Source organism: Epinephelus moara, chromosome 20 (assembly GCF_006386435.1).
Source record: "Epinephelus moara isolate mb chromosome 20, YSFRI_EMoa_1.0, whole genome shotgun sequence".
Taxonomy (NCBI): Eukaryota; Metazoa; Chordata; class Actinopteri; order Perciformes; family Serranidae; genus Epinephelus; species Epinephelus moara.
This window is the reverse complement of record NC_065525.1, coordinates 39,675,952-39,702,936: the sequence shown is the minus strand read 5'-3', so window position 1 is coordinate 39,702,936 and position 26,985 is coordinate 39,675,952. Positions and strand designations below refer to the sequence as shown.

Sequence of the window (26,985 nt, the reverse complement as noted above, 5' to 3'; positions counted from 1 at the left end):
TTGTCACAAAACAGGTGTTATTGTTACAACAGACCGTGGCATTTCCAGCACATTTTTAGCAAAAAAGTGAGTATTCTTAACAAAAGGTCAGGACATTTCCAGCTGTGTTTGTAGCAACAAAACCAGGTACCTTAAGCAAGAGGTTAAGACATTTCCAGCCATATTTCTGGTGACAAAAGCAGGTATTTTTTTAATAGAGAGCCAAGGACATTTCAAACATTTTTTTTTAACAACAAAAGCAGATATTTTTTACCATTTGGTCAGAACATTTCTATCTGATTTTGCTGCGACAAAAACAGGTACTTTTGAAACAAAAGGTTTCCAGTCTTGTTTGTAGTGACAAAAGCAGGTATTTCCAGCCATGTTTCTAATGACCAAACAGTGTATATAAAGCCATTCATGATGATTTCCGTGTTCCTAAACCCAACCACATGGTAACCACAGTGTTGTCACAACATGGCACTGAAAATTGAAACCTAAAGAAATGTAAAGTTTCAACAAACTAAACATAGAAAACATACAAATGTAGCATATCAGTGTTTCGGAGAAATGTTCATGCAACATTTTCCTCTGGCGACTGGGTTGGAGGACTGTCACACAGCTGCAGTGCAGTTTAGTGTAGTGTTTTTGTTATTTAGTATTATTTCAGTTTATTATAGTTAACTCTATTGTCAGTGTTGTACAGCTGCATTGTGTGTGTGTGTGTGTCAGTGTGAGACTGATAGTGAGATAGAGAGCAGAAGAATAAGAGCCCTCTTGCCTGTTGGCTGACATTGACCCATGTGGGCGACTCTGCCCACATAATGACATCTTTTGAGGTTCCCCGGCTCTAAACAGGAGGAACACTATAGGTGCTGAGCCGGCAGTTGCTATGCAACAATTCATCGCCGGCAGCATCCAGGTTGGACCTGAGTGGAGAGCAGCAGTCAGGCGGAGGAGGTGGTTTGAAAAAAAACGGAGGTTCAGCTGCGTTTGTGCGGCTTCCTGGTAGGCGAGCTGTCAGTAGATTTGATTATTTGAAAGCTTAATGGGGGGAAGTGGGCCACTGCAGCAGCACAGTCAAGTACAGTACAGACATATCAAAGCAGAACAGGATGTACATACAGTGAAAACAGACAAAACTGGGTTAGATAAACAAATCAAACTGACACTAATTTGAAGCGTGTGGCTGAACAGGCTTGATGTGAGACAGCAGACGGTGGTTTCAGAGAGAAACACAGAGGGAAATCTGGAAACGTGGAGTTTAGAGTCTGTATACATATAATACTGACATGCTTCATAAGAGTTATTGTACGTGTGATCATTCATCTTGTTCATACAGTCAAGTTAATTTACTATTTGTCCCAAGTGGGCTGTTTGTGCTGCAGCAAGCATGAAAACACACAGTAAACCAAAGACAGACAAAACAACATACAGTAGACACATAAAGCAGTTGACATACAGATGTGATCAGGATGGATTACACATATGTATGTTGAGAACTTGTGACCACTTGGAGCTGCTCTGTAAGAAATTAGGCACAAAATCTGCAGTCCTTGTTCTGCAGAGAAATGACCTCTAAAGTTCAAATGACACATACATGATGCTTCAGCAGTCTGAGTTTACAAATCACGTGGATATCTTTTTTAATGAAGTAATATTCCCTGTATGTGTTTCCTTGCTGAGCCATGGTGAGGTGATACATCCATATGTGTGAATGAACACACACATGACTTTCCCAAAGAAGCCTCCGGGGGCGAGATGCTGTTTAAATATGGAGATAGTGGAGCACATGCTCATGCAGTTTCTCCTCCTCAGTTATTTGCATGATTAGCGACAGAAATATTGTGTCAAGAAGCAGAGAGGGAAGTTCAAACTCTGCCTCCTGTCTCACCTCCGCACAGCTGGCCAATCACAACGTGAAGTGGGTGTGAATGTCAGCTTGTGTCGGAAGTTGGAGGAATGATCGAACACAGGCCCCAAATCCAACATCTGAAAGGTGTGGGGGTTTCCAAAGCTATCCAACCACCCGACATGCGGCTCTGACGGAGTCTACTGGCAGCTTATCTCTTTAAATGCAGAAATGGGCGTGAGAAAATGTAGGTGTTGTACATTTCTGCAAACCACAGACATTGGGTTGGCATGAGAGGACTGCATCAAGACAGACTGAAGAAAAGTCAGAATCTGTCCTTTAATGAAACAGAGTAACAGAAGTCGGTGTCTGCTGCTCTGAACTCATCAGACAGTAAATGTTCCTCATCAGCCTGTCTGATCACTGCCCCGTTGGACCTTTCTTCACTGGTGCTGCTCCCAAATCTCAGCCAATAACTTAGTGATAACAGTGTTAATTCAATCTGGTCTCCCACTGAAGTTGTCTAAAGCTGGTGCTTGGTCAGTGACTTGCAGCGTCAGACACCAACAACAAAACGATGACCTTTAAAGTCGGCATGATACGCTGCCAGTCACTGTTATAGTTTAACGGCGCCTGGTGGCATCAGGGGGAAACACGGCCGAACAAGACTGAATGGTAGAGCGTCAAAAGTTCTAAAGAGAGTGGTGTTCATGTCCTGTAACTTTATAAAGCCAAACCCTGTTCTTTTTTCCTGACTCTATCCACATGCTTCTGTTGTTGAAGGAAAAAAACATCAATTTGCGGTGTTGTACCGACGTAATGCGTTTATTTTGAAAGATGGTAAAAACAATTTGAAAGAAGACAATGCATGTAAAGGCCCTGACACACCACGTGGTGAGCTCGGTGAGCGTCTGTCGGCCTAGTTTTTGTGGTGTGTCCTGCACCGTCGGCCCTTCGATGTCGGCGGCTTTTCAGCCGATTGAGCATGTTGAATCAGCGACGGAGCTTGTCGGTGAGAGAGATCACTCTGATTGGCTGTTCAGGTTTTATTTCCTCGCCCCTGTAGCGAGTGAATCTGCCTGTAGTGAAACCGGGGCTAACCGGTGCTTCCTCCTCAGGCTCCACTTCACTCAGCTGCCCACAGACCCGCTGCTTCTTCCCACTTTAACCTGAATAACAAACTGGAGCTAGCTGTGAGCAGCTAGCGGAACGTTAGCCGCAGCATGACTGGAGGGAAGCACAGCCAGTTAGCCTCTGCTAGCTTCCCAGCTAGCCCCGGCTCTCCGTTTGGATCCAACCGGAGCACAGAGCCCTGGTTTGTTATTCAAGTTAAAGTGGGAAGAAGNGGCGACGTGGACAACGCAACAGTTGGCTTTCGTCGCTGCTAGTTCTTTGATGTTGGTTTGGTGTGTCCGCACTTTAACAGGCAGAACTTGACACGGTGTCCAAGAATGTCAACAACCAACACACCCAGGGTACCTTGCATGTTGTATTTGGATGTGGAAAATCCATGACGAAATGTTGATATGTGACGAGGTCGGAGTAAGAATGGCTTGGTTAATCACCGTTCAGACTCGCTTGTCTGAATGATGCAGTTTTGCTACATGACAGAGTTGTGAAGAGGCAAAGAGTATGAGGTTGTCACCTCTCAGTTTTCTGGGCATTGTCCCTTTTTTCCTTGCCAAAATTTGCATAACTTTGGAGAATTATTCTGACAAGATGTCGTAACATTGTTAGTACCAATGGATGCCTTAAGCCTTAAGATTTCTTTTAAATATTTTCCCAGATATTTGTCTGTTTCCTGTCAGCTCCTTTTGTTGTGTTGTCATCGTTTTGTTCTCTCCGTACTCTGGCTTCTCCTTTAGTGGTCCCTAATTGTTGGTGAGGCATTCTGACTTTGTTAATCAGGCTGCAGTCTGCCTCACATGTTTACTTTAACAGTGTGTGTGACTTCTGCAGAGGGATGGGAGCATCAGATGGCACGCTGAAATATGATTTCATGATAAAAAATACATTTATTTATCATGTATCAACTTGTATTGTCTGTGATTTAAATCAGTAAGTAAACTGTTGTACTTGATCCAATTTAAAGGTTAACCTTAGACCTTTTCATGAGCCCCCCCCCGCCGTGGTCTTGGGCATCATCCGTAACCTTTGACCCCTGGGCCTGTGAAGAGGACCAGCTTCATGCTTGGAGATTACAAACTGTAAAAGGGGAAGTCCACAAATTTTACACATCAGCGTCTGTCTCTAGGTGTTGGGGAGCTTTACTTCATATTCTTTAAATCCTTTAGTGTCTCCAGACGGAGCTGTATGAAGTCTGATTGATGTCCTCAAGTGATGTCACTTGAGTCAGCGTCGTCGGTCGAAGACTACAAGGTTGAAAAGTAAAAGAAATCTGGAGGTGTGGAGGGAGAAAATGTGAGCTCACCAGAACCCTGCAGTTCGCTGCTCATCTCTGCTGCAGGACACAGGCTTCAGCAATGGTTGGTGGTCCAGTTGCATTATGGGTTTTTCTGTGAAATAAAAGATGACATCTGAGTCTGCTGCATTGAATTTAATCTTTAGTCCAGTCCGAAATACAATCTTAAGTCAGTGTTGTACTCCTTTAGCAGAAAGGTTGAGTTAGATTGAAGATGATCTTCACTAGGCACTAACTCAAGTTGCATTATGGGAAACATAGGAGTGTTTTTGGAGCCAAAATCTCAGCAGTAAGAGACAGAGTCCATCTGTTTCGATTCCCAGAACTTGATGTTAGAGCAGCACGACATTGCTGAAGTGCTCCTTTAAAGATGTTTTGATGTGCATGGTAGTCATTATAGTTGAGTTTTCCCATATGTTTTCATCTTGGCCCCATTTTTTGCAATGTTTTCTGGCATAATGTGAACAACCCTGGCACTAGAGTTTAAAACTCCACATTAGGAAAGTCTCAGTGTGTCTCAGTGACTCTGAGATGCAGTAATAATATTCATAAAAACCTCATTTGGTTTCCTGTTTGGCAGAAAACCACCAAAGACACACACTGAGTCAGTTTCAGGTATTTTAACAACCTGAGTTTCAATGTGGACGTCACAACTCGAGCCAGACTCCCAAACGTGCTCCTGTTTCATATGAAAAATATGTACTCGCTGTAACACACAACTCTGTTTATGTGAGATGCTGTTGGAGCGACAGTGTGGAAAAAAAATAATCTCTCCGCCTGTTTGAAGCTGAAAATTGATGTGGCTCATCTAGCTGTGGTCTAAATCAGAAATCCACATCATATCCTGGCTGCGTCTGTCTGCGGCTGCCTTCCCTCGCTTCTCTCCAGGGTTTAATTAGAGCCGCTGAGCTCTGTGTGAATAATGCAGCACCTGAACTCACCTGAGCGGACTGCTGGAGCAGAACGAACAACCGCAGGGAGGCCGAGAGAGCTGCGCCTCCAGAGAGACAGAGAGAAGGAATGGCTTCAGTGGATTTAAAGGTTTTCATGTCATTTTAATCTGCACACTAATGGAACAAAACACTGTATGTATTTCCTCTCTGATTTCTGGGGGATTAGATAAACATATGAAACTGTGTTTGCTGCCAGAAAAACAGATCTACTTTTCTTATCACAGTTTTAGCAAGAACACAAACCAAAGGCCTCATTTATACCTGTTATTATCATGCAGCTTGTTCCTGCATATCTTAGCTGGATTAGGACGTTAAAGGGATAGTTCAGATTTTTGGAAGTGGGGTTGTATAAGGTACTTTTCCATAGACAATATATTACAGACAGTAGATGTCAGTCAACATGACCCTAGTTTGGAGAAGCAGGCATAGTTGGTTCATGTTCTCACGGCAGCATTTACAAGCGGACCAGATCAAATGCCTTGTGTGAGAACGCTGCTCTTGATTGGTCAGAATTTCCATGTGGGAAAAATCCAGGAAGTAAAGCAAACGTTGAAGAAGAGTACACTTGCAAGATAAATGTGACACTTTCTAATGTCACAATGGAGGGACAACTACGCAGGTTGATTTTAGCGCTGCTCATCGTGGACTATATTGCTGTCATTGTTCATTTTAGTCAAACCATACAGTTTGAAAACGAGGCGCGGCTCCAACTAGAAAACAATGTTTTGATGCATTGGATGTGCTGAATGTGCATATTAAGCAATCGCACTAGAGTTTGTTTGAAACCAGACTGAGACCACCTCTTCAAGAAGGTCTCTGTCTGGTTGTTTTGGTGCACACCTGAGTGTGATTGCTGTGTTCACACCTGCCCAAACAAACCGCACTTAGGGGGCAAATGAACTTGAGTTCGATTGAACCGAACCAAACAGGGCAGGTGTGAAAGCATCCTATATGTACTGCTGTAGATGGGGCAGCAACAAAACACACCTAAAAATAAATATCAGTCCAAGTGTACGCTATATTTAGAATATTGTCACTGCTTTACCATAACGTCAGACAGTGATTTCCAACAGGAAAATGAAGTCGTTCTATTGCTCTCCTCAAAGCCAGACTCCACTGAGAAAAGCAGTGTTTTAACATTGCTAACCACAGGACCTGCTGACGTGATCAGTTAGTTTTGTTTGTGTCATTGTGTGACTTAAGGGTTTCTGAGCGTTAGTTCGGATTCAACAAAGTTACACAATAACTTAAACTAACTAACTGATCGAAGCAGTGGTAGACCAGCAGCTCCTGTGTTCAGCGAGCTAAAAATACTATTTTTGTAAGTGTAGTCTGGCTTTGATAAGCGCATAGATGGGAACTGAAGCTGTTGATGGCTCCTCCTTCAGAACGGGCTGTTTGATGGAAAGGTAAAGCGGTGAAAATGCTCTCGAGAGAGTGTACACTTAAACTGATATAGATTTTTTAAGGTAGTTAAAATGCTCTTTGATGTTAACCCTGTCTACAGATTGCTTAACTCCTGTGTTGGACTCCAACCTGCTTCTCCACTGACTACAGATACGTACCTCATACAACTATTCCTTTTAATCTTAAATCTGGCGATGTATCTTATGATTTTTTATTAGTTAACAGTCACATTTTGTATGTTCATTTTACAAATAATTAAATATTGTAAATATTAGTTGGTTTTTATATTACTGTTATTAACAGTGTATGTGCATCATTTCTCTGTTTTTGTCTCTTATTTTTATTTATTTATTTATTTATTTATTACAAATTATTTCTTTATACAGTGATGGAAGAAGTACAAACATCCTTTACTCAAGTACAAGCAGACGTACCTAAATGCAAAAACAGAAGAAGGAGAAGTCTGACTAACTGCTGGAGGAAGAAGACTGAGCTGTTTGTGCCACCTAGTGTTCATGTACTGGAACATATTAATGTTGCTCAGACAAACCTCAATGTTTGTGCATAAACAAAATCCCTGAATCAAAGCTGGATTACCATCTGTGCAGAATGGACAAATGTCCAAAGGAAGCCAAAAACCTCAGATTCACTGTGTGTCAATAAGTTGTACATGATTAATTGGAAATTTGTGCTCACTCTAAAAAATGCTGGGCTGAACTTTAACCAACTTGTGTTGTTTCTGTAGCAGCACTGGGTTACCTTGACCCAGCATGTTGGGTTGATTGTACAAGCCAGTATGCTGGGTCACAGTAACCCAGTGCTTGGAAGCTGAGAAGAGGAGTTACGTTGTTTTTTTATTTTGTTTTTTCTAATATAGCTAGATGTAGTGAACTGTAACCACATTTTATTAAGTGGGGACATTTTACTCGGGGCCTTTATGGCCAGGTTTTGAGCACAGAGAGCAAATGAGTGTTGTGGTGATTTATCTTAATTCAATATTAAAGTCCTGTGTAAAATAAACACATTAAGTAGAATCAGTCACAGCCCTTTTTGGACAAAAACAAAAGTGCAAAAGTTCTCCTGTAATTCAGCTATTCATTTTGTATCTCTTTTTCTAAGATCAGTATTGATTTGGTACGTGAAAATTAATGACAAATCAATTGTTCTTCTTTCGTTAAATAAGTGTGTTTATTGGATTTTTAAAAATATATATTTAAACTATTACTGCAAAAACAACAACAAAAACAAGTAAGGTACAGTATAGAACATTAGAGGCATGATCTTAATACCAACGACTAGGGCGGGGCAATACATTAAATACTTTTCCAAGGTTCAAAATAAATTAGAAATGTTACAAGTATTGACATACTTAAAGAACTTCCATAATTATGTTGCGATCAATAAATGAAAGCCAGTAGACTTCTGACGCCTCCTCCCCCTCAAGAAATGTCATAAAACATCCCCATAACTTATCAAAAGTAGAATATTTACTCTTAATCATTAAGTTAAAGTTTTGGGAGAGTGTGACAGTCCAGTAAACCAGGCTTGAAATCTTGATCTGATAGTTGATTTCCAGAATTTGGCTGTAGTGTGTTTTGCTTATAAGATGCAATAAAGGTGTCATTTTCTTATCTGCCTGCTTAGTTTACAATTTACAGGGAAAAAATCCAGAAAAAAACAGAAAGTTATTTTCTAATAGGATTTTGTAGGCTGCATTATGTTCTTATACTTAGCACTAATATCTAAATGTTTCTGCTTTCACTATTATTAAAGCAGCTCAGTGAATTCACTTGCTTCAATAACGTATTAACTGTCATGAGATTTGAAAAACACATAAATGCACCGTGTCGTCTTTGCGTTTACCTGGAGTCCCTGAACGCAGCATGAAAGCCCTTTCCGACCTCTGATTGGTCCGTTAGTCGCTGTTTTGACCACGTGATACTAAAGATGGCCGCCTGTGACAGGAGTAAAGATGGTGAGTTGACTTTTTAAACGTGTCAGTGGATTTAATGAAACTTTATCGTGTTAGAAATGGATAATTTATCTATGGATAAATCTCAGAGTCTGTCACAGAGTAAACTGAGCGGAAAAACTTCCCGCTCTTCAGTTTAATGAAGCTAAACAGGCAGCAGCTAGCCGGCTATGCTAACAGGCTAACCAGCAGCCCGTGTGTAAACCATTTACTGTAACGTAAGGCACCTGCTGGATGTTCAGGTTAAAAACATTAACTGAATAATTAGTTTAATGAGAAATTTCATAGTAAATCGAGTCAGACTGTCCGTTAATTTACATGAGGAGGGTAACATTAGTTATTCACAGTTAGCCTTTCCTATAACTGGTGAAATCCACATTTACTCAAGTACCTACAGTTTTGACGTACTTGTACTTTACCTGAGTGCTTCGATGTTATGCTACTTTACACTTCTACTCCATTACATTTCAGACTTTGTAATCCACTACATTTGTTTTATATCTGTAGCTACTGTGCAGATTATTCATACAAAATATAAATCAGCTAATACATGATGATGTATTAATATGGATTAATCTGGCCAACAGTAGAGAAAGTGATAAAAAATTGTAGCTCCACCTTCACCAGCTGCAACATCAAACTAATGAACACACTAATGCGTCATTAATTAATCCAGTAATATATTATTATCCTGAAAAGGGACATTCTGCATAATGAGTGCTTTTGCTTTTGGTACTTTATCCTGGTGCTTATACTTGTGTACTTTTACCTTAGTAAAGTTTTGAATCCTTTTACTTGCTTCTTCCACCACTGTCCTGTTCTTCTTCTTATAATTCTATGAAGTTTAACAGCAGCAGCCTGTCTGTCTAATTAAGTTTTTGTATTGTAGGAAAGTGACTGATAATAAAACACAATGTTACATACTCCAAAAATTAAAATAAGCCGACTGACAGCCAAACCAGAGTCTTTACCTTATGTTCAAGCTCTTTTGGGACAAGTAATGTCCCTAAATAACTGCAAATCTTTTACTTTTTGGTATAGTTGTTGTTCAGGAGTGTGCGAAGTGAGAGATGTTTTTCTCGTTGATTCCTTACTTTGAGAAATATGACTGTCTTTCTCCACTGAACAGAAGAAGCCAAAGTCCCCACATCATTAATATTGTCTAAACACAAGCAGCCTTACAGAAAATGATTTAATCAAAATCTGATGAAGAAATAAGGAAGTAAAAGCACAAATCTGACTGCCCATGCCAACTGCCAACTCTCTGTATGGTTTTTGATCCCTGGTGCTATGGACACACTAAGGATGGGAACCAAAATGATTAAGAATCCATACTGAACTTGTTCTAGAAGACTGACAGTGAACCTTTTACAAAAAAAGAGCTTTATATTTTTTAATTTGCATCTTATAAAAATACAGGTTTACAAATGCTTCCATGAGGGTAAAATGAGATGCAACAAATAATTGAATTGAAGCTCAAATGTGTTCTGCAGTTACAGCATCAGCTGTGTAATCTGTGGAACAGCCTGGATGTATTTGTGGAGTCCTGAGACATTTCCTCCAGGTGCTCTGGGTTGGAGTCGTGTGTGTGTGTGTGTGTGTGTGTGTTTAGCTAACCTGTTCAGTTATATCCCTCTCTCAGGTCAGGACAGCATACTGGAGCCGCTGTGTTTTCCAGAGCAGCCAGCTGATGGCACCAGTGCTCCCAGTCTGCAGGGTGTCAGTACAGAGCTGCTGGTGTGTCTCTTCTGTCCTGAGTCCGTCCCTCTGCAGCAGAAAGACGTCCTCCTCAAACACCTGCTGGTGGAGCACAAGCTGGTTATCGCCGACGTCAAACTGATCGCAGACCTCCCAAAGTACGAACCTGCACTCTGTCTACAGCTGTGTATCCAAAACGAAACGTAGGCACTGTAAAGGCTGGGAAAGTGTCTGAAAGAGAATCAGTTTTTTTTTTATTAATGCATTTTAGATTCTCAGATTAACACAGACCGGAGTTATTATAAGAATGTGATCTAGTTAAAATATTTCAAAATAATAATAATAAAAAATGATTATAAGAATAAATCTGCTGATATTTGCTGATATTAGCCTTTTATTTTTATTTATTTATTTTTTTTACCCACCAATAATTTTGTTTAGTATCATTCATCAGGCTGCAGTAGGAAACATATTATTTTTATTAGGTAGTATGGCATCATTTTGTGATGATCTGATCATATTGTGTTATCTTAAAAAAATTAAATTGTGCTGTCTGAATTTTTTCTCAACATTATGCTATATGCTTTTCTGATGACTCTCCTGTCCTCCCTCAGGTACATGTTGTATTGGAAAGGCAGATTTTTGGAGCAGCCAGTCACAGATTTCTGCAGCGTGATCAAGACAAACTCCACTGGCCCACTCGGTGAGTAGAGTCACAGTACAGCTGCATTTAAAGGACTGCAGTGCAGAGGTAACTGGATATTTCAAAGTGTTGTGAATCCAGAAAAACAGACTGAATAAATGTAATAATACAAATGTAGCACAAGCATTTACAATGAGGACAAAATAACCTTGTTAACACACAGTATGCCCCTTTTGTTTTCCCTTAAGTAGTTTCAAGGCTGTTTAAATCAACTTAGTCCACTCTGTAAGACAGAATTACAGTAAAATTATCTACAAAAATCACTTGAATATGCACTGACTGTACTCTAAATCTGTTTGCTCGAGCTAATTGACATTCTGACCTCATCAGGGTCTAAACAATATGAAATGCAGTGCCTATGACATATTTCATGTAAAGCTTATCCTCCTATAACCACTTGTTGTGACAGAGAAGCAGGAGGACTACTTCCTGCTGTGTGACGTCCTTCCAGAGGACAGAATCCTCCGAGAGAAGCTCCAGCAGAAACGACTGGTGAGAATCAGACTCCACACCCAACATCAGACTCATCTCAGAACAGCAGTAGAACAATAGAGTCTGTTTCTGATGATCTGATATGAATCAAAAACTATTCACTGCCAATATGCCGTAGACAGATTTGCCTTTTACTCACAGTTATTATTATTGTTTTATAGATTTTTTTTGGGATGAAGCAATCCAAGCCAAATCTGGTACTGCTGCTCTTTGTCTTTGGTGTTTCTCTGACAGTGTTGGTCTCCCACAGGAGGAGGTGCTGGAGCAGCAGCAGCAGGAGAGAGACGACAGCAGCTTCCACCGTCTCTGCATGTTCTGCAGTGAAGAGTTCACCGGTAACAGGTCAGTCACAGGCCTTTGAAACTTCCTGAAAGCACATCAGTAAATGTCAAATCTATCACAAGTGAATGCTGCATTAATGCTCGGGAAGTGGTGCTCATACTGTATGGTAACTTCGAACAAGTCAGAAGCAGCATGTATATTTACTGCCAGTGAGGACATAAATATAACAGGAAAATGTCACTGGATCATTATTTATTTGAAAAACACTCCATATATAACGTCTTTAATTGATCTCATGAGTCAGTGTAAAAGGTTTTGTGTGATTCTGAGAAACTTTACCACTGTTTTCTGTTTTCATTGAAGCACAAAGCTGCTGCTTTTCTATATTTTAGTGAACAAATATCACGTACATCTCTAAGAACGACTCACTAATGCATGGTTTCATAAAAAATAATATAAACTCTGCCACCATCATGTCTTCAGGTCGTCTCTGCTGAACCACATGGCCAGAGAACATTCCTTCAGCATCGGCCTGCCGGACAACATCGTCTACTGCAACCAGTTTCTGGACACTCTGCAGAGCAAATTAGACAAGTAAGAGCGGAGACAGTGAAGACAGTGCTTGTAAAAACAGATAAATCCACAAGACAGCACACATACTGTCCTTTATTCTCATCATATACTCATAGAAAACATGGAGATGAGAGCATATTTACTGTGTCTCTGTGTCCTCCCGTCAGTCTGCAGTGTTTGTACTGTGAGAAAACCTTCAGGGATAAAACCACACTCAAGGATCACATGAGGAAGAAAGCTCACCGCCGCATCAACGCCAACAACCGCGAATACGATCGCTTCTATGTCATCAACTACCTGGTAAAACTTCAACAAAATGTCATGGAAATACATTCAGTGGTTATTACAGTGTGGATCAAAGGGCTGGACCGAGCGACAGATGCTACAATGGCTAAAAATAATAAAGAGAAATGAAGCTCCTGGAGCTTTCAAATGTCTGTGTTTTCTCTGATCAGCAGGCCAGAAATGTTTTACCTTGATAAATGACAATTAACTGTCCAAATGTGTTTTAATTTCATGTTGATCTCAGGTGAATTGTCTCAACACTTGATGTATTTTGTCTGTTCTGCCGTCAGGAGCTGGGGAAAACCTGGGAGGAAGTGCAGAGCGAGGACGACCGGGAGCTGGTCGACGATGAGGATGAGTAAGTAGCAACCTAAAGTGTCAGAATACAAAACATCCAGGTTTCACTGACTCTCTGTGAACACCTGACTGCTTCAGTTTCATCCATCTCCTCTGAAGAGGCGTGAAGTGACTCATTGCTTCTGACACATCTCAGACAGATCTAATACCCTCACAGAGACCTTATTCTAGTCATATTTTCTGTGTGAGGCACCGGCTTCTCTCTCATCTCCCAGCTGTCTGACATGTCTGTATTGTTCACAGTGATTGGTCGGACTGGCAGGCTCATCCAGTCTCTGCGGTGTGTCTGTTCTGTGATCATCAGTCAGAGACAATGGACCAGATCTACGCACACATGAAGGTACAGCAAGAAACGTTTCAGAGGAATTTGAACTTCCTTATATTATTACTTCATGGCACAGAGCTGCTGAGACAGATTAGAAGCTGTCAGGGAAAGTATACGTAGCAAAACACAAATATTTAAAAAACTATAATTCTGTCATTTTACTTTATAGTTGCACTTGGCAAAATGTAGATTGACTTAACTCACTCTAATAACCATATTCCTACATAACACTGCACAAGACCACTTCTATACTACTTGCTTGCAATGCTCACCTGAGATGTTTGAATAAGTAGAACACAATTTGTCCAAAAATCTGTCCTAAATTTGGTTTAAAGGTGTCTTGAGCGGGTCTTAAAAAGCATTTCATTTAACTGTGTGATACCTGTAGACACCCTGACTCAGAGGGTGAAATGATGGACTCTGTATTTTTCATGCTGCCACGTTTAAAGCCGCATCACCAGCGCAGCTCCGTAGTTACTGACGCCTACATTGTCACCACAGCAGCACATGTAGAGAGGTTGTTGATGTCTGGGGACATTAATCCAATCTGATCAGTTGTAACTAAGTGCAGGATCTGATTTGAGAAACAAATCTGATTTGCCTGCAGTCTGAACGTAGCCTAAGATTAACAGGATCCAGCCTGACGAGCTGAGTCATTAAAAGTCATCAAATGATTTAGGTAACAACATATCCGTTCCTCTGGTGCTGCCCTCAGGACAAACTCAACAGATTTTCCTCCACTAGTGGTAAAGATCCAACAACAACATAGCTGTCTTTCCGTATTTAATTATCCGATGTATAATCAATATTACTAATGCACCGTACAGACGTGTGATCTCGTTGGATAATTGTTCCTCTGATTGTTTCAGGAAGCTCATGGCTTTGATCTCCACAACCTGAGGACGGAGCTCAGTAAGTAAAAGCACTTCAGAAAACAAATTATAACAATCAAGTGCATTATCTTTAAAATCATCAACATCATAATTAAAGTAAAGTTCACTGATAGTTAACGAGGACTTGTAAGATACAGAAAAGTTAAACACATAATGGCACACAAGGCTGACTTTTCTCCATAAGGTAGAAAAACTGGAAACAGTTGTTAGACCTAATGTGTTTGTGTTTTCTAACATGCTGTGTGAATGTGAGTAGACATACCTACACGCTAACGCCCTACCCTGTCGTCTCTTCCCTCAGACCTGCGGTTCTACCAGCAGGTCAAACTGGTGAACTTCATCCGGCGGCAGATCCACCAGAGCCGCTGCTACGGCTGCCAGGAGAAGTTCGACTCCAGAGACGACGTCCTCCGTCACATCGTGGCTGAAGGTCATGTGATGAAGCTGCCGGACATGTCGACCTGGAACCAACCACAGTAAGTTCAGCAGCTTCATCACTTTTGAACATCATAGCCTCACGTTAGTGTTCAGCAGTACCTGCAGCTTGATGGTGCTCTCCATTAAATGAGTGAGGGATGACATCCTTGTAGCATACGCTGCTGTCTACATCTGGCGCCAGTGTTAAAAACAGTTTGAAACCATTCCAAAATAAAACATTACACCCAAGTTAATTTGTTGTAGCCCTGAGCTAACTTACATCTAACTCCATGGCGACATTATACGTCATACTTGTATGCCCAAAGCATTATGGGAACTGTAGTTCCAAAAGTCAGAGCATGGTTATTTCCCTAAACAGAAGTAGGACAAAGATTAAAAACCTTTTTCATTTTGCACAATTAAATTAGTCTCTCTCCTCTTTTCATTCATACACAGATATGTGTGGCTACCTGTTCACATACAGACATACAACTCTTGAAACATGTATATCACAACTGACTGCATTTCTAAATACCCCAACAATACATGGCATGCCTCACTATGACGTGCAGTGACTCTAACAGCCTAGTGTTTAAAAGTGTTTTTAAATAAACCACTGACATCAATCTCTCCTCAGGTATTACTTCCCCACATACGAGAACGACGCCCTCCTGTGTACGCTCTCCGACAGCGACGACGAAGAAAGCGATGAGACAAATCACAGCGAGGACGTTCCTGTCATCGCAGAGGACATCTCCAGCCTCAGAGCACTAAAACAGAACAGTGTCCTCAACCAGCTGCTACGACGATAGACGTTGGGATTGTTGAACTTATTGTTTTTGGACAATTCTCCCTCTCATCAGACGAGTCGTCCTCGGTGCACAACCTGCTGGGAGGTTTTTGCTGGATCCATCAGCTGGAACACACACATGGACATTACAGCACTTAAACAACACTCTGAAAGGCAAATAATTACAACAGTGATGCACCCTGAACACTTTAAAAGCCGTCAGGAGCCTTTACAGAAGTGCTGACTCAGCTTCATTCACGCAATAAAGATTCATGGAGACATGTTTTTTTTGTGGAATATTAAGTTTATTTCTTAAAGTAAAAATATTTTTCTATTGTAAATTCAGAAACTATGACCAGTAGTGCATGACAGTAGGTGTCTCTCACAACTGCAAATTCAACTTCGACCCTGTTTAAAGTAACAAACCCCTGAGCTGTGACCGACAAACAAAAAGCATCTTCAGACTGTCTGCGTTAAATAAATGTCGTGTCTGAGGCCTGCTCTCTGTCTACTTGACAGTCTTGTTGTTCTTAGCCGGCACGATGTTCTGCGTTGCTTTTCCAAGTGAAACCTGCCGTATGGTGGAGCCAAACTGCAGCGTGCTCAGTGTTTCCACCACTTCCTTCATGTCTGGACTCACGTTCACGAAGACGCAGCACTGCAGAGACACCAGAGGATACAGACACACTGTTAGTGACAATACAGAGCTCACACTGAACGGCCTGAACTTTTGTTTGGTATGCCTTTTTTATTTCTCCTAGCTATCTGGGATCAGTAGAACCTGTCTAAACATTGTCAACGATAATAAAGCCCCATTGTCCTCAAATGAAACGACAATAAAGTCCCAGAGGAGTACTTAATCATAAATCATTCAATTTTATTTATAAAGCCCAATATCGGAAATCACAATTTGCCTCACAGGGCTTTACAGCATACGACATCCCTCTGTCCTTTGGACCCTCACAGCTGATCAGGAAAAACTCCCCAANAGAGAGAGAGAGAGAGAGAACAAGGTTTGACCGTAAAATGTGATCAAGTTTTGGACCCAGACTGACTTGACAGACATGGCTGCCTTCTTGTTAAATTATCCTTCCGCATGTTCACCAAAAACCTTGTTACGACTTTTACTTCCTTTAGATGGTCAAGTTTGATCGTCCTCTCTGTGCTCCGCCAGGGCCACTAGATGGGACAAAAGTGTCCATGAACGAGGAGAAGGTACAAGTACAAGGTCATGTAAACCCAAAATGTGACGTCCTCACATGAGGAAACAGGGTCTCAGGAGGTTGAATAAACACTTTAACACACAATGATATGAAACTGCAGGCGATTAGCAGTTTATGGAATATGATGGGTACGGGCTTAGTAATCCAAAACTGAAACAAAATCAATGTACACAATCCTATTTAAAATTAACAACATAGCAGAATATGAAACTATGATTATTCATTCAGAAAACAAACATTGGAATGCTACATGCACATGATATTTCTCAGACTGTAAATACTAACAACTCAAGGAGAAGTATGCAAATGTAAAACAGGTCAGTGTAAATAAAATGTGGTGTTAATACTCTTACGATTCGTTCTGTTAATTAAGAAGAAGCTTTATACTTAAGCCTTCAAACACATTTAAAAAAGTCTGGTTTAACCCTAATAAAAACCTGTGCAATAAAAATGCACATTATTTTGTTTCTTTGTTAAGATCTTTTTTTTTTTTTTTTTGGCTTTTTGTCTGTATTTGATAGGACAGTCTAAGCCAGTGGTTCCCAGCTGGTCTAGCCACGGGGTCCAGCTTTCTCCATAGTGATGAGTTCAGTGTCATACTTGCATTTGGCCATGTCGTTGAGTTAGTCTGCTGTCAAAGAGTGAGTCAAAATAAAAGCTCTGTGCCAGGAATTCACTGTACTTAAACGATTGTGTGTTTTGTCCAAACTTGACATGTTTGTGAGTCACTTCAGTCCATTCAGAATGGACCCACGACCCACTTATAGACCGTGATCCACCAGTTGGGGGACAATGGTCTGGGCCACAGGCTAGAATTTACGGACATTGCCCCTGCACATGGGACGCCAGCTCCACCCACTTATCCACCAGGCGCCCCTTCTTTTTCTTTTCACATGGCGTGACTGCAGGGTCATGTGTTGTAACAATGACACATGTCACTGTAAACACTCAATAATGTATGCTGTATGCATACAGCAAGTCTCACATGTTGCTTGCTGTTGCCTACAGTCCCACACCTTTGCTTAAAGATTCGTTTAAAAAGCTAGTGCTCAGTATTTTAATGATGAATACTATAATCAGTAACGTATTTGACAATGTCGGACTGATAAACTGACAAAACAGTGCACAACTCTACTCATACAGACGTTTGACAAAAAAAAATGTCTTTCCTATGATGAAAAAAAAACTTACTAGAATATAAAGTATATATCAGTTATCCTAACATGTTTTTAGCAGTTGACAGCAGCAATGTTAGGAAAGGTTCCTCTGTGGATGAAAGCTCACCTGTTGCATTCAAACTCATCAGTGTCAGGTTTACCTTTGCGTCTCCGCTGAGGCAGGGCTGCAGGAGGTGGGTGAGCTTAGAGTTCCTGAACGGGATGTGGAGGGCGTTACACTTCAGAGCACTGAACACCTGAAAGACACACGACAGCCACCTTTGACCTCAGGAGGAAATCTGAATGATTGGTCTTGGTTATTAATATTTTACACTCTGACAGACGGTGCACGTTTGTGCTGTGCCTGGTGGGGGCGCTACATTAAAGCAACTCTTTCTGTTCTTGCACAGCATAGTCTGCAGTTCACAGTGATACCAATAAAATTATTAGTTATTTTTAAACACTATGTCCTTGATATCAGACAGAAATACTGGCCAAACGGATATTATCGTGCATCCCTACTGTCACTACCAGGTCTTATCAGCTGAACGTCCCCTCCGTGTATTGGTTGACAACAGCCTCCTGTGGGCTTTTCAATGTTCACAGCAGACTTGTCACCATACCTGTCCCAGAGCTGTCAGTGATTTATTGATGGCTGCTGCCTCCACCAGCCTCTGACCCTCAGCTTCAGTCTTGGAGATTCTTTCAGATCCAGCAAGATCGCACAAGGTCAGCGTACCACGAGACGTCAGTCCTGACACTTCGTCGGAGCCCTCCACCTCCAGCGCCACCACCAGGTGAGACCGAGAGCTGAGGAGGAGGAAGATAATGCCGTGTCACTTGTAACATAATCAAAATTTCATGAGTAATAATTCTGGCTATGTTGGCGTTAGAGCAGCACCTCTGGATGTTCATCTTGGTCGAGGCGATCTTTCGGTTCTTTTCGCCCATCTCCATGACGTTGAGGATGTCGGCCTCGGTCTGGACCTGGATCTGAGTCAGTCCTGGGACTGAAACTGACTTTCCCTGGACTCTGATGTCCAGAGCAGCGCCGGGGCTTTTGGCCAAAAGGTCGTTCAGACTGTCGTTATAGATCTCCAGCATTGAAATCTGAAAAAGAGCAAAAGTTGGTGAACCAGAGAAATTAACATGTTAAACTTTTAATTGCACAGAAATGCATTTAAAAACTGCACAAAGCAACAATTTGGTTAAGGAGTATTCTTTAATTTTCAGATGTTTGACAGGGAAGAATGTAACCCTAACCCAAAAACAACGAGGTCTTTCATGACCAACACTGTCCTCCACTCTCAATATAGCATTTTCTTTCAGAAACCCACAAATAGGAAACTAGACGCTAGAAAAAATGGCATTTTCCTCCAAAGTTGGTGTGTTTTCACCAACATTTGTTTGATATTCAAAGCTCCACATGAAACCCAACTGTCACTAATCTTAAGTGATACCTTCAGAGTGTAGGAGACCTTCTCTTTTTCTGCACAGATGCGTAGAAGCTCCCGTATAGACCTGAGGAGACACACACACATACACATTCACTTTACTGGCAGTGTGTAAGCAGATGTGAGGTAACAGGAGCTGCTGATGAGCAGAGCTCTGTGTTGTTGTTGTTTGTGCGACAGGAAACTTGACCTCTCTCTCTCTGTGTAAACTGACTCTGTGTGTCAGCGCCGCTGTTGTTCGCCTCATCACATATTGAAGAACCGTTGTCAGGTGACACATCACATAATGAGGCGCAATTAGTCTCATTTGGCCCCTGATAGCGGTTCATTGTTGCAGGCAGCGAGATAACAAACTGCAGAGGGGTTTTAAATATGGTTGTGTGACGGAAGCTTCCAGGTTTTATTCTGTGAAAACACGCTGAACTTCTCCAGGGTACCCACGCTCTATTAACTTAGCTCACCTGTTTCCGATCGGCTTTTATGTCCCGTCACAGCAGGAAAACACAGGTGTAACCAACGACATTTGGAAAAGCTCTGTTCCATTTAGCTGTGCCAGTAAGACTTGCCAGTGAGCCAGCATGCACAACACCCTGGAGCTGACACACCAGTATAAATGAGATTAGTTAAATCTGTGTTTAACAAATGAAAATGAACTCTGTGTATTTTCCAGAAATTCCATTTGGGAACTGACAAAAGGGCCATTAACTTGTAGCATTCAGCTGGTGCACAATACTGTGTGAACGATGGTAGCAGCTGTGAGATGAGTGGCCTGTTACTCAATTGTTTTCTTCTACTAAACACGTCAGTAAATTAAAAGCACTGTATGTAACTTTTTACATATTATATGAAAAATTATTGAATAGTTCTTTGCTGCCAGTGGGTGAGCAGATTGTAACAACATAAAACTGAGATCTCCCCTGACTTTCTCAGTTGCCTATAACAGCTTGTGGACTGCCTTCTATGTAAAGGACTCAGGACCCACTTTCCAGGGATATCTAAAGGCTGTGAAGTCGTGCGCACTCCAGAGTGCGTTGCCTCTTTCAGCTCCACTACAGGGCTAACAGTGTGCAACCAGGCCAAGAGGAAGTGCGCCTTGCTTTGAAGCCAATTTCCGTAGTGGCCAAACAGTGGTACTGCAATTTCCGGGGTCCCTCACATGATGCCCTGCGGATCTACTATTTCCCAATGACTTACATACAAATATGTAGATACATTTTTTTGAGCAACACAACCCCTGCAAAATGATTTGTTATACTTCCAGGATTTGATCAATATGGTCTGATAACATTTTGAAATCTAGATTAAATGATTTTATCCCAGTTCAAGTTCGCAGAATGCTAAACCAGAAATAAACCATTCGGCCAGTGGAAGTAAGGCGCTCGGCTACACTCAGTCATGCTCGGCCACCCTTAGTCTCTAGTGCGCCTGCTCTAAGGGCCACTCAATGTGGAAGCAGTGCTGATCTTTCGGGTATTTTTATATGCAGCAGTTGAACTATTTTGGTTACATGCGCTATTGAGCAACGTTCATAGGAATGAACAGGGCCCTTCTGCCAATGCTGTATACAGTTCTCCTAATACATCCATGTGTGCACCACTAGCTAACGCTAGCTAACAAATGGAGTCCTCTCATGTCAACAAAAGACCAGCACCCACCACAACACAGAGTCCACACATTGCTGTGTTGGCCCAGACATGAACCTTCAGTCAGGGCTGTAGCTAAAATTCAGCCAGTGCAAGAACCAGTGTCAGTGGTCTGATTGGCCCAACTCCCAGATGGATTGGCAAACTTTCTGTTGCTGCTACACGGGTTAGACTCAATGCTGCTCCAGGCCACCAGCCCACTGTGACCCCTACACTTTTCCAATGAAAGTAGCTGAAAGGTCGCTAGAAGTTGCTGGATGATCGGATTTTTGGAGTATTACGTTTACGTGTTTGAGCATGTACAGACCATATTCCATCTATGAGAAACCCCAATATGCTAACTGGAGTACTCTGAAAGACACTGGTATGTGTAGGGAATATGAATAACCTGATTTCTCTGTGCTCATGTAAACACCATATTGTGAATACAAGATAACCAGGATAAGCCTCATTAATGCGTTGTTCAATTTTTTTTTTTTTTTTGGCATATGCACCAGGCAAGTAACTCCACTGGAGAGAATAGGCACCATCTTGGGATTTGGTTATCTACAAGCAACGGGATGCTGATTGCAGTTCACTTGACGGCCAGCGGTGTCACCAATAACAAGCATTTATCTTAAAGTCACAGACAGACCTTTAAAAGTAACGATCATGGTGGGTTTCAGTGTCTTGCTCAGGGACACATTTGTGCTCCTCACCGCTAAATCTGTGTTGTGCAAGTTCATAGTTTAAGACCAAATGCATCAGAACAGGAAGAAGTCACCAATGTAGGCCTACATTAAAAAAAAACCTTCTTAAAAAAAACCCCCCGTACATTAACATCTGTCACAGTTTCTCCAGGTTCACTCTCACATCTGAAAACTCTGAGCAGCTCTGACCTGATGTTGACTCCAGGGTTGTCCTTGCTGCCCATCATGGTGTACGTCTTCCCTGAGCCAGTTTGTCCGTAGGCCAGTATACAGACATTATATCCGTCCACACAGGAAGTTATCACCGGCAGAGTTTCTGCAAACACGTCCTCCTGAAAAGATAAAGATGATATCGGATGGAAGAGATTTTTGGTCGGCAGAGTCTGACCTGTTTGTTTTGTTTTTAATGTTGCTGTAACCTCTTCCAACTGATGTATTGTATCTTTATTCTGAGCATCCTGTTTTCCTGATCAGGCTTCCTTTTCAAGAGATTCCTTCTGTACTTGTATCTTTAAATCATATTTAAGTTAAACAATATGAGAAACTATGTGTCATTTTTAAAAGAGCCATTAAGCAAATAAATAAAAACCCACTCAGTTTTAATAGAGGGAGGACTGTTGCTCTCTGAAGGCCCACAGCTCGTTAAGATCTGCAGCTCGTTAAGGCTGACAGCTCGTTAAGGCCAACTGCTGGCCCTCCCTATGGCAAATTAACAACACTGTGCCAGTATTTAACAGTGAGCAGATTAACTTTAACAGTAAGCTTTGTGTTATTTAACTCAGACATCTTTGTTTAACTTTAACTGTACTCCTCCTGTTTCCAGTCTTTGTGCTAAGCTAGGCCAGGCACATCAAAACAATGTCCTAATGCAAAGACATGAAACTAGGCCTGGGTGGATATGGATACAATCAATACCACATTATATTAAAAAGAATATTTGGTCAAAATCCAAAGAAATCATGACATAGTGAATGTATGCAAAATTCAAAATCAAATTTATGATCATAGCATTGATTTGTGCTTTATCGTTACGCGAGTCTAGACTAGCAGTCAGCAGTCATGCTACCAGCTCTGTGATGCTGTACTCATACACAGCAGTGCTTAGTTGAGCTATGATTTCTGACCCACTTGCCCGACCTGGCAGGAGAACATTAACAGTGTACCCTGTTGACCTGATGATGGCGCTGGATGAAAAGTCGGAGGATCACCAAAGTTATTACAATTCACTCTGAGGTGTGTGTGTGCCCTAAATCTCAGAACAATCCATCCAGTAGTTGTAGCCTGACATATTTGGTTCGGTGGAATTCAGTTTGAAACAAAGCTTGGCTGCACAACATGACTTTGTACTGAGGGTTCAGAGGGGTTGAAGAGTTGAGGTAAGTCATTACCTGTGTGCTGCTCTGAGGGAAGACTTTGTCAAACTGGAACTTCTTCTTATTTCCCTTCTGGACGACCACCACCTCCTGCTCGTCGGTTTTCTCCACGCAGGAGCTGGAGGCCGAGCTCTTCCTGCAGCGACAGAACACCCGGATGTTTCCCTGCAGCTCCAGCAGCTTGTTGTACAGGCTCTTCCTCTCCACCGCCTCCTTCCTGTAGAGGGATCGCAGCTCCTCCACCTCCCCGGCTGCCTCCTGCTCCACCTGGGACATCTTCCCCACAGCCCCCCTCAGCTGCTCCAGCTGGTTCTTCATGTCGGTCAGCGCCTGGCCGACTGTGGATCGCAGCTGCTTGTTGGAGACGTTCAGCTCACGGGTCAGCCGGCTCACCTGGCGGAGCTGGTCGGGCTCCACAGAGGGCTTGGGGATGGTTTTGGCGGGTGGGACAGAAGGAGTCCGGCGGTTCAGGAGGGATCGGATCTTCTCTCGCGCCTCCTGCTGATCAGCCTCAAGCTCAGCCAACTTCTGGTTCAGGTGCTGGACGACTTCACTAAGGTAGCGCACTTCCCTCGCCAGGTAGCTGTTCCTCTGGAAGAGATTGTCCGCCTCTTTCTCTTTGGTTTGGAGTTTCTGCCTCAAATCCTCAATGACCCTGTCCCGCTCCAGGAGGGCTCTGCTGGGTGAAAGCAAGATGCTCAGTGATGAGTTTACTAGAGCAAGTCCTGCTTTAAAGGGTAACTTTGGTATTTTTTAACCTGGGCCATATTTTCCCATGTTTCTAAGTGACTAATGAAGACAACAATTTGTGATATTGTTTCAGTTGTGGTAAAACAGGTTGCAATGTGACCACCCGGAGCATGTTCGCTCTGTCAATTTACGTTCACTAAATGTGCTTGTTTTTGCCACTGACAGGCTCAGATTATTTTTCTAAGGGTGCTTCCACACCTGCCCTGTTTGGTTCAGTTCAACTGAACTCAAGTTTGTTTGCCCCCTAAGTGCAGTTTGTTTGGGCAGGTGTGAACCAGGCCCGGACTGGCCCACGGGAGAACCGGGGAGTTCCCCGGTGGCCTGGCCCGCAAGTGGTCTGCTCTGGCCTGCCTGTCTGGCACAGGTTGCGCAGCGCAGGTGGCCGTGCCGGCTGGCAGAGAGCCTGCCCGCTGTCAGAAATGATAGGTGCTTGTCAGCATTTGTCACAACGATTGGTCAAAAAGGTTTTTTAGATTCAAGACGTGATTAGTTTGTTTCGCTTTCCGCCCGCGCCCGCCCCCAAATCAGCGCACCTGTAAACTGAAAGCAGCTTGGTTGTGGAGAGTCAGGTGGAGCAGAGAGCAGAGGGTGTGTACGTGTGCCTGTGTGTGCAGACTGTGCAGTAGGAGCTCTGCAGCTCAGCAGTGCCGTTACAATGGACCGCAAAAAGAGGAAAGATGGAGCTGAATGGGAGAGAGATAAAAAAACAAAAGGGCCATTGAGGAGGAGGCAGCCAAATGTCATGAACTTACAGATATGTTCAGAGCCCCCCCAGCCCCCAGCAGCAGCGTGACGTCATCAAATGATGATTCTGCAACAAGTAAGTTAACATAGAAAAGGAAGAAAACTGGTTATTCTCAACATGAGGTCCGGGGAGGATGGGGACCAACCCGAGGCCAGACAGATCAGTAAACACTGGTCAAATAAACGTTTATATGCTTGTTTTGGTTAAATATGCGTGGTGATGTCTTAAGTTTTTGTTCAAAACTCCATCATATGGAGTGTGTGTGTGTGTGTGTGTGAGAGAGAGAGACCATGGCAACAGTAACTACGGTGTGTGACCACAACAACAGTAACCATGGTGTGTGTGTTTGTGTGTGTGACCATGGCAACAGTAACCATGGAGTGTGTGACCATGGCAACAATAACTACGGTGTGTGACCATGGCAACAGTAACTACAGTGTATGACCATGGCAACAGTAACTACGGTGTGTGACCATGGCAACAGTAACTATGGTGTGTGTGACCATGGCAACAGTAACCAAGGTGTGTGTGACCATGGCAACAGTAACTACAGTGTGTGACCATGGCAACAGTAACTATGGTGTGTGTGACCATGGCAACATTAACTACAGTGTGTGACCATGGCAACAGTAACTACAGTGTGTGACCATGGCAACAGTAACTATGGTGTGTGTGACCATGGCAACAGTAACCATGGTGTGTGTGACCATGGCAGCAGTAACTATGGTGTGTGTGGCCATAGCAACAGTAACTATGGTGTGTGACCATGGCAACAGTAACTATGGTGTGTGTGACCATGGCAACAGTAACCATGGTGTGTGTGTGTGTGACCATGGCAACATTAACCATGGTGTGTGTGACCATGGCAACAGTAACCATGGTGTGTGACCATAGCAACAGTAACCATGGTGTGTGTGTGAGCATGGCAACAGTAACCATGGTGTGTGTGACCATGGCAACAGTAACCATGATGTGTGTGTGACCATGGCAACAGTAACTACGGTGTGTGACCATAGCAACAGTAACTATGGTGTGTGTGACCATGGCAACAGTAACCATGGTGTGTGGCCATGGCAACAGTGACCATGATGTGTGTGTGACCATGGCAACAGTAACTACAGTGTGTGAGCATGGCAACAGTAACTATGGTGTGTGTGTGTGACCATGGCAACAGTAACCACGGTGTGTGTGACCATGGCAACAGTAACTATGGTGTGTGTGACCATGGCAGCAGTAACAATGGTGTGTGTGACCATGGCAGCAGTAACTATGGTGTGTGTGACCATGGCAACAGTAACTATGGTCTGTGTGACCATGGCAACAGTAACTACGGTGTGTGACCATGGCAACAGTAACTACCGCGTGTGTCACCATAGCAACAGTAACAGTAACAGTAACCATGGTGTGTGTGTGTGTGTGTGTGTGTGTGTGTGTGTGTGTGTGTGTGTGTGTGTGTGTGTGTGGCTGGCTATCTTTAAGGCTATGTTTGGTTAAAGGTTCATTGTGTAAAATTGGGAAGCAAGCCGTCAGGTGTATGAATGTATGAATAAAAGCCAAGGCTTATTCTAAGTAGTTAAAAGCAAAACGATTTTAATAGTTAAATGATTATATTCTTATTTTAACACATTCATAAATATTAGCACAACAAACCCAGAGAAAAATTGAACCTATGTGTCACAAACTACATTGATTATTACACACTGGGCCTTTAAGTTAATTAATTTTATTTCACAAAGTGAGAACAGTCACAACACTATTTTCTGTATTTTCATTTGCATGTAGGGTTACATAGCTGAAAAGCACAACCTGCTGACCTTCTAAGGCAGTGATTTTTTGGGTCCCAACCCATGAGTGGATAACAGCAGAGGTCCAGGCGCCACACTGAACACTTTTTATGGAGAAAAAGATACATGCACACATGCATACTTGATGCTTGATACTAGTTTAAGGCTATGTTTAGCTAAAGCTATGTTTATTTTATTTTAAATATAAGTCACAGCACTTTATTTTCTATATTATAATGCGCATGTAGGTTACAGCTGTAACTTTGAAACACAAATTGAAACAGAATTGTGTGATTGTTTTATTGTTTAAATTAAAATCTCACTACAATTTGTGTGATTTTGACCTGCCTTTGTCTTTCATTTGATCACTGCAGTATCTTTGAAGACTGAAAAAGGGAATACTATATTGATGACTACTGACCAACACATAGAAACATTTTAATTATTTCACCTTTGTTTTTACATGGTAGTGAGAACATTGCTACATTGCTTATTTTACTGCACAAAATATTTGGTAGGTCTTCTTGGGTCAAAAATACCTCCACAGGTGGGTTGCAGCGCAGGCTGAAACAGTTTGGGGACCCCTCTTAAGGATAGGCTCATATCTGTCTAAGTTCAAAAGTTTTCAGTATCTATCTAATGTTACTGAAATAAGATCAGATAAGTTGAAGTTGCTGCTGACTTATATTTTTACTTGTTTTACTGTTGCATTGAATATGGGTGTTGCCATATTGATTATGATAAGCTGACATCAAAATGATTTGCTG

The 26,985-nt window shown here is 42.2% G+C and overlaps 2 protein-coding genes across 2 annotated transcripts in view; one reads left to right on the top strand and one right to left on the bottom strand.

The window, feature by feature from the left end:
• Nucleotides 1–8,540: 8,540 nt before the first annotated feature.
• Nucleotides 8,541–15,682, top strand: znf277 (zinc finger protein 277). Its single transcript, XM_050073837.1, has 12 exons — nt 8,541–8,588; nt 10,228–10,441; nt 10,898–10,986; nt 11,396–11,478; nt 11,729–11,820; nt 12,244–12,354; nt 12,501–12,633; nt 12,909–12,976; nt 13,219–13,315; nt 14,170–14,212; nt 14,495–14,669; nt 15,248–15,682. Exons 1-12 carry the CDS (start codon nt 8,561–8,563, stop codon nt 15,420–15,422), a joined length of 1,308 nt encoding a protein of 435 aa, XP_049929794.1. The 5' UTR covers nt 8,541–8,560; the 3' UTR covers nt 15,423–15,682.
• A 147-nt stretch (nt 15,683–15,829) lies between these two features.
• LOC126408321 (uncharacterized) overlaps nt 15,830–26,985 on the bottom strand; it is an 18,572-nt gene continuing 7,416 nt past the window's right edge. Inside the window, exons 10-16 of the mRNA XM_050073817.1 lie at nt 22,955–23,615; nt 21,756–21,898; nt 19,241–19,301; nt 18,682–18,890; nt 18,404–18,590; nt 17,942–18,037; nt 15,830–16,058 (exon numbers count right to left, since the gene is read on the bottom strand). Of these exons, the coding sequence (XP_049929774.1) occupies nt 15,909–16,058; nt 17,942–18,037; nt 18,404–18,590; nt 18,682–18,890; nt 19,241–19,301; nt 21,756–21,898; nt 22,955–23,615 (1,507 nt within the window). The 3' untranslated portion in view covers nt 15,830–15,908. The remainder of the gene's footprint in view (nt 16,059–17,941; nt 18,038–18,403; nt 18,591–18,681; nt 18,891–19,240; nt 19,302–21,755; nt 21,899–22,954; nt 23,616–26,985) is intronic.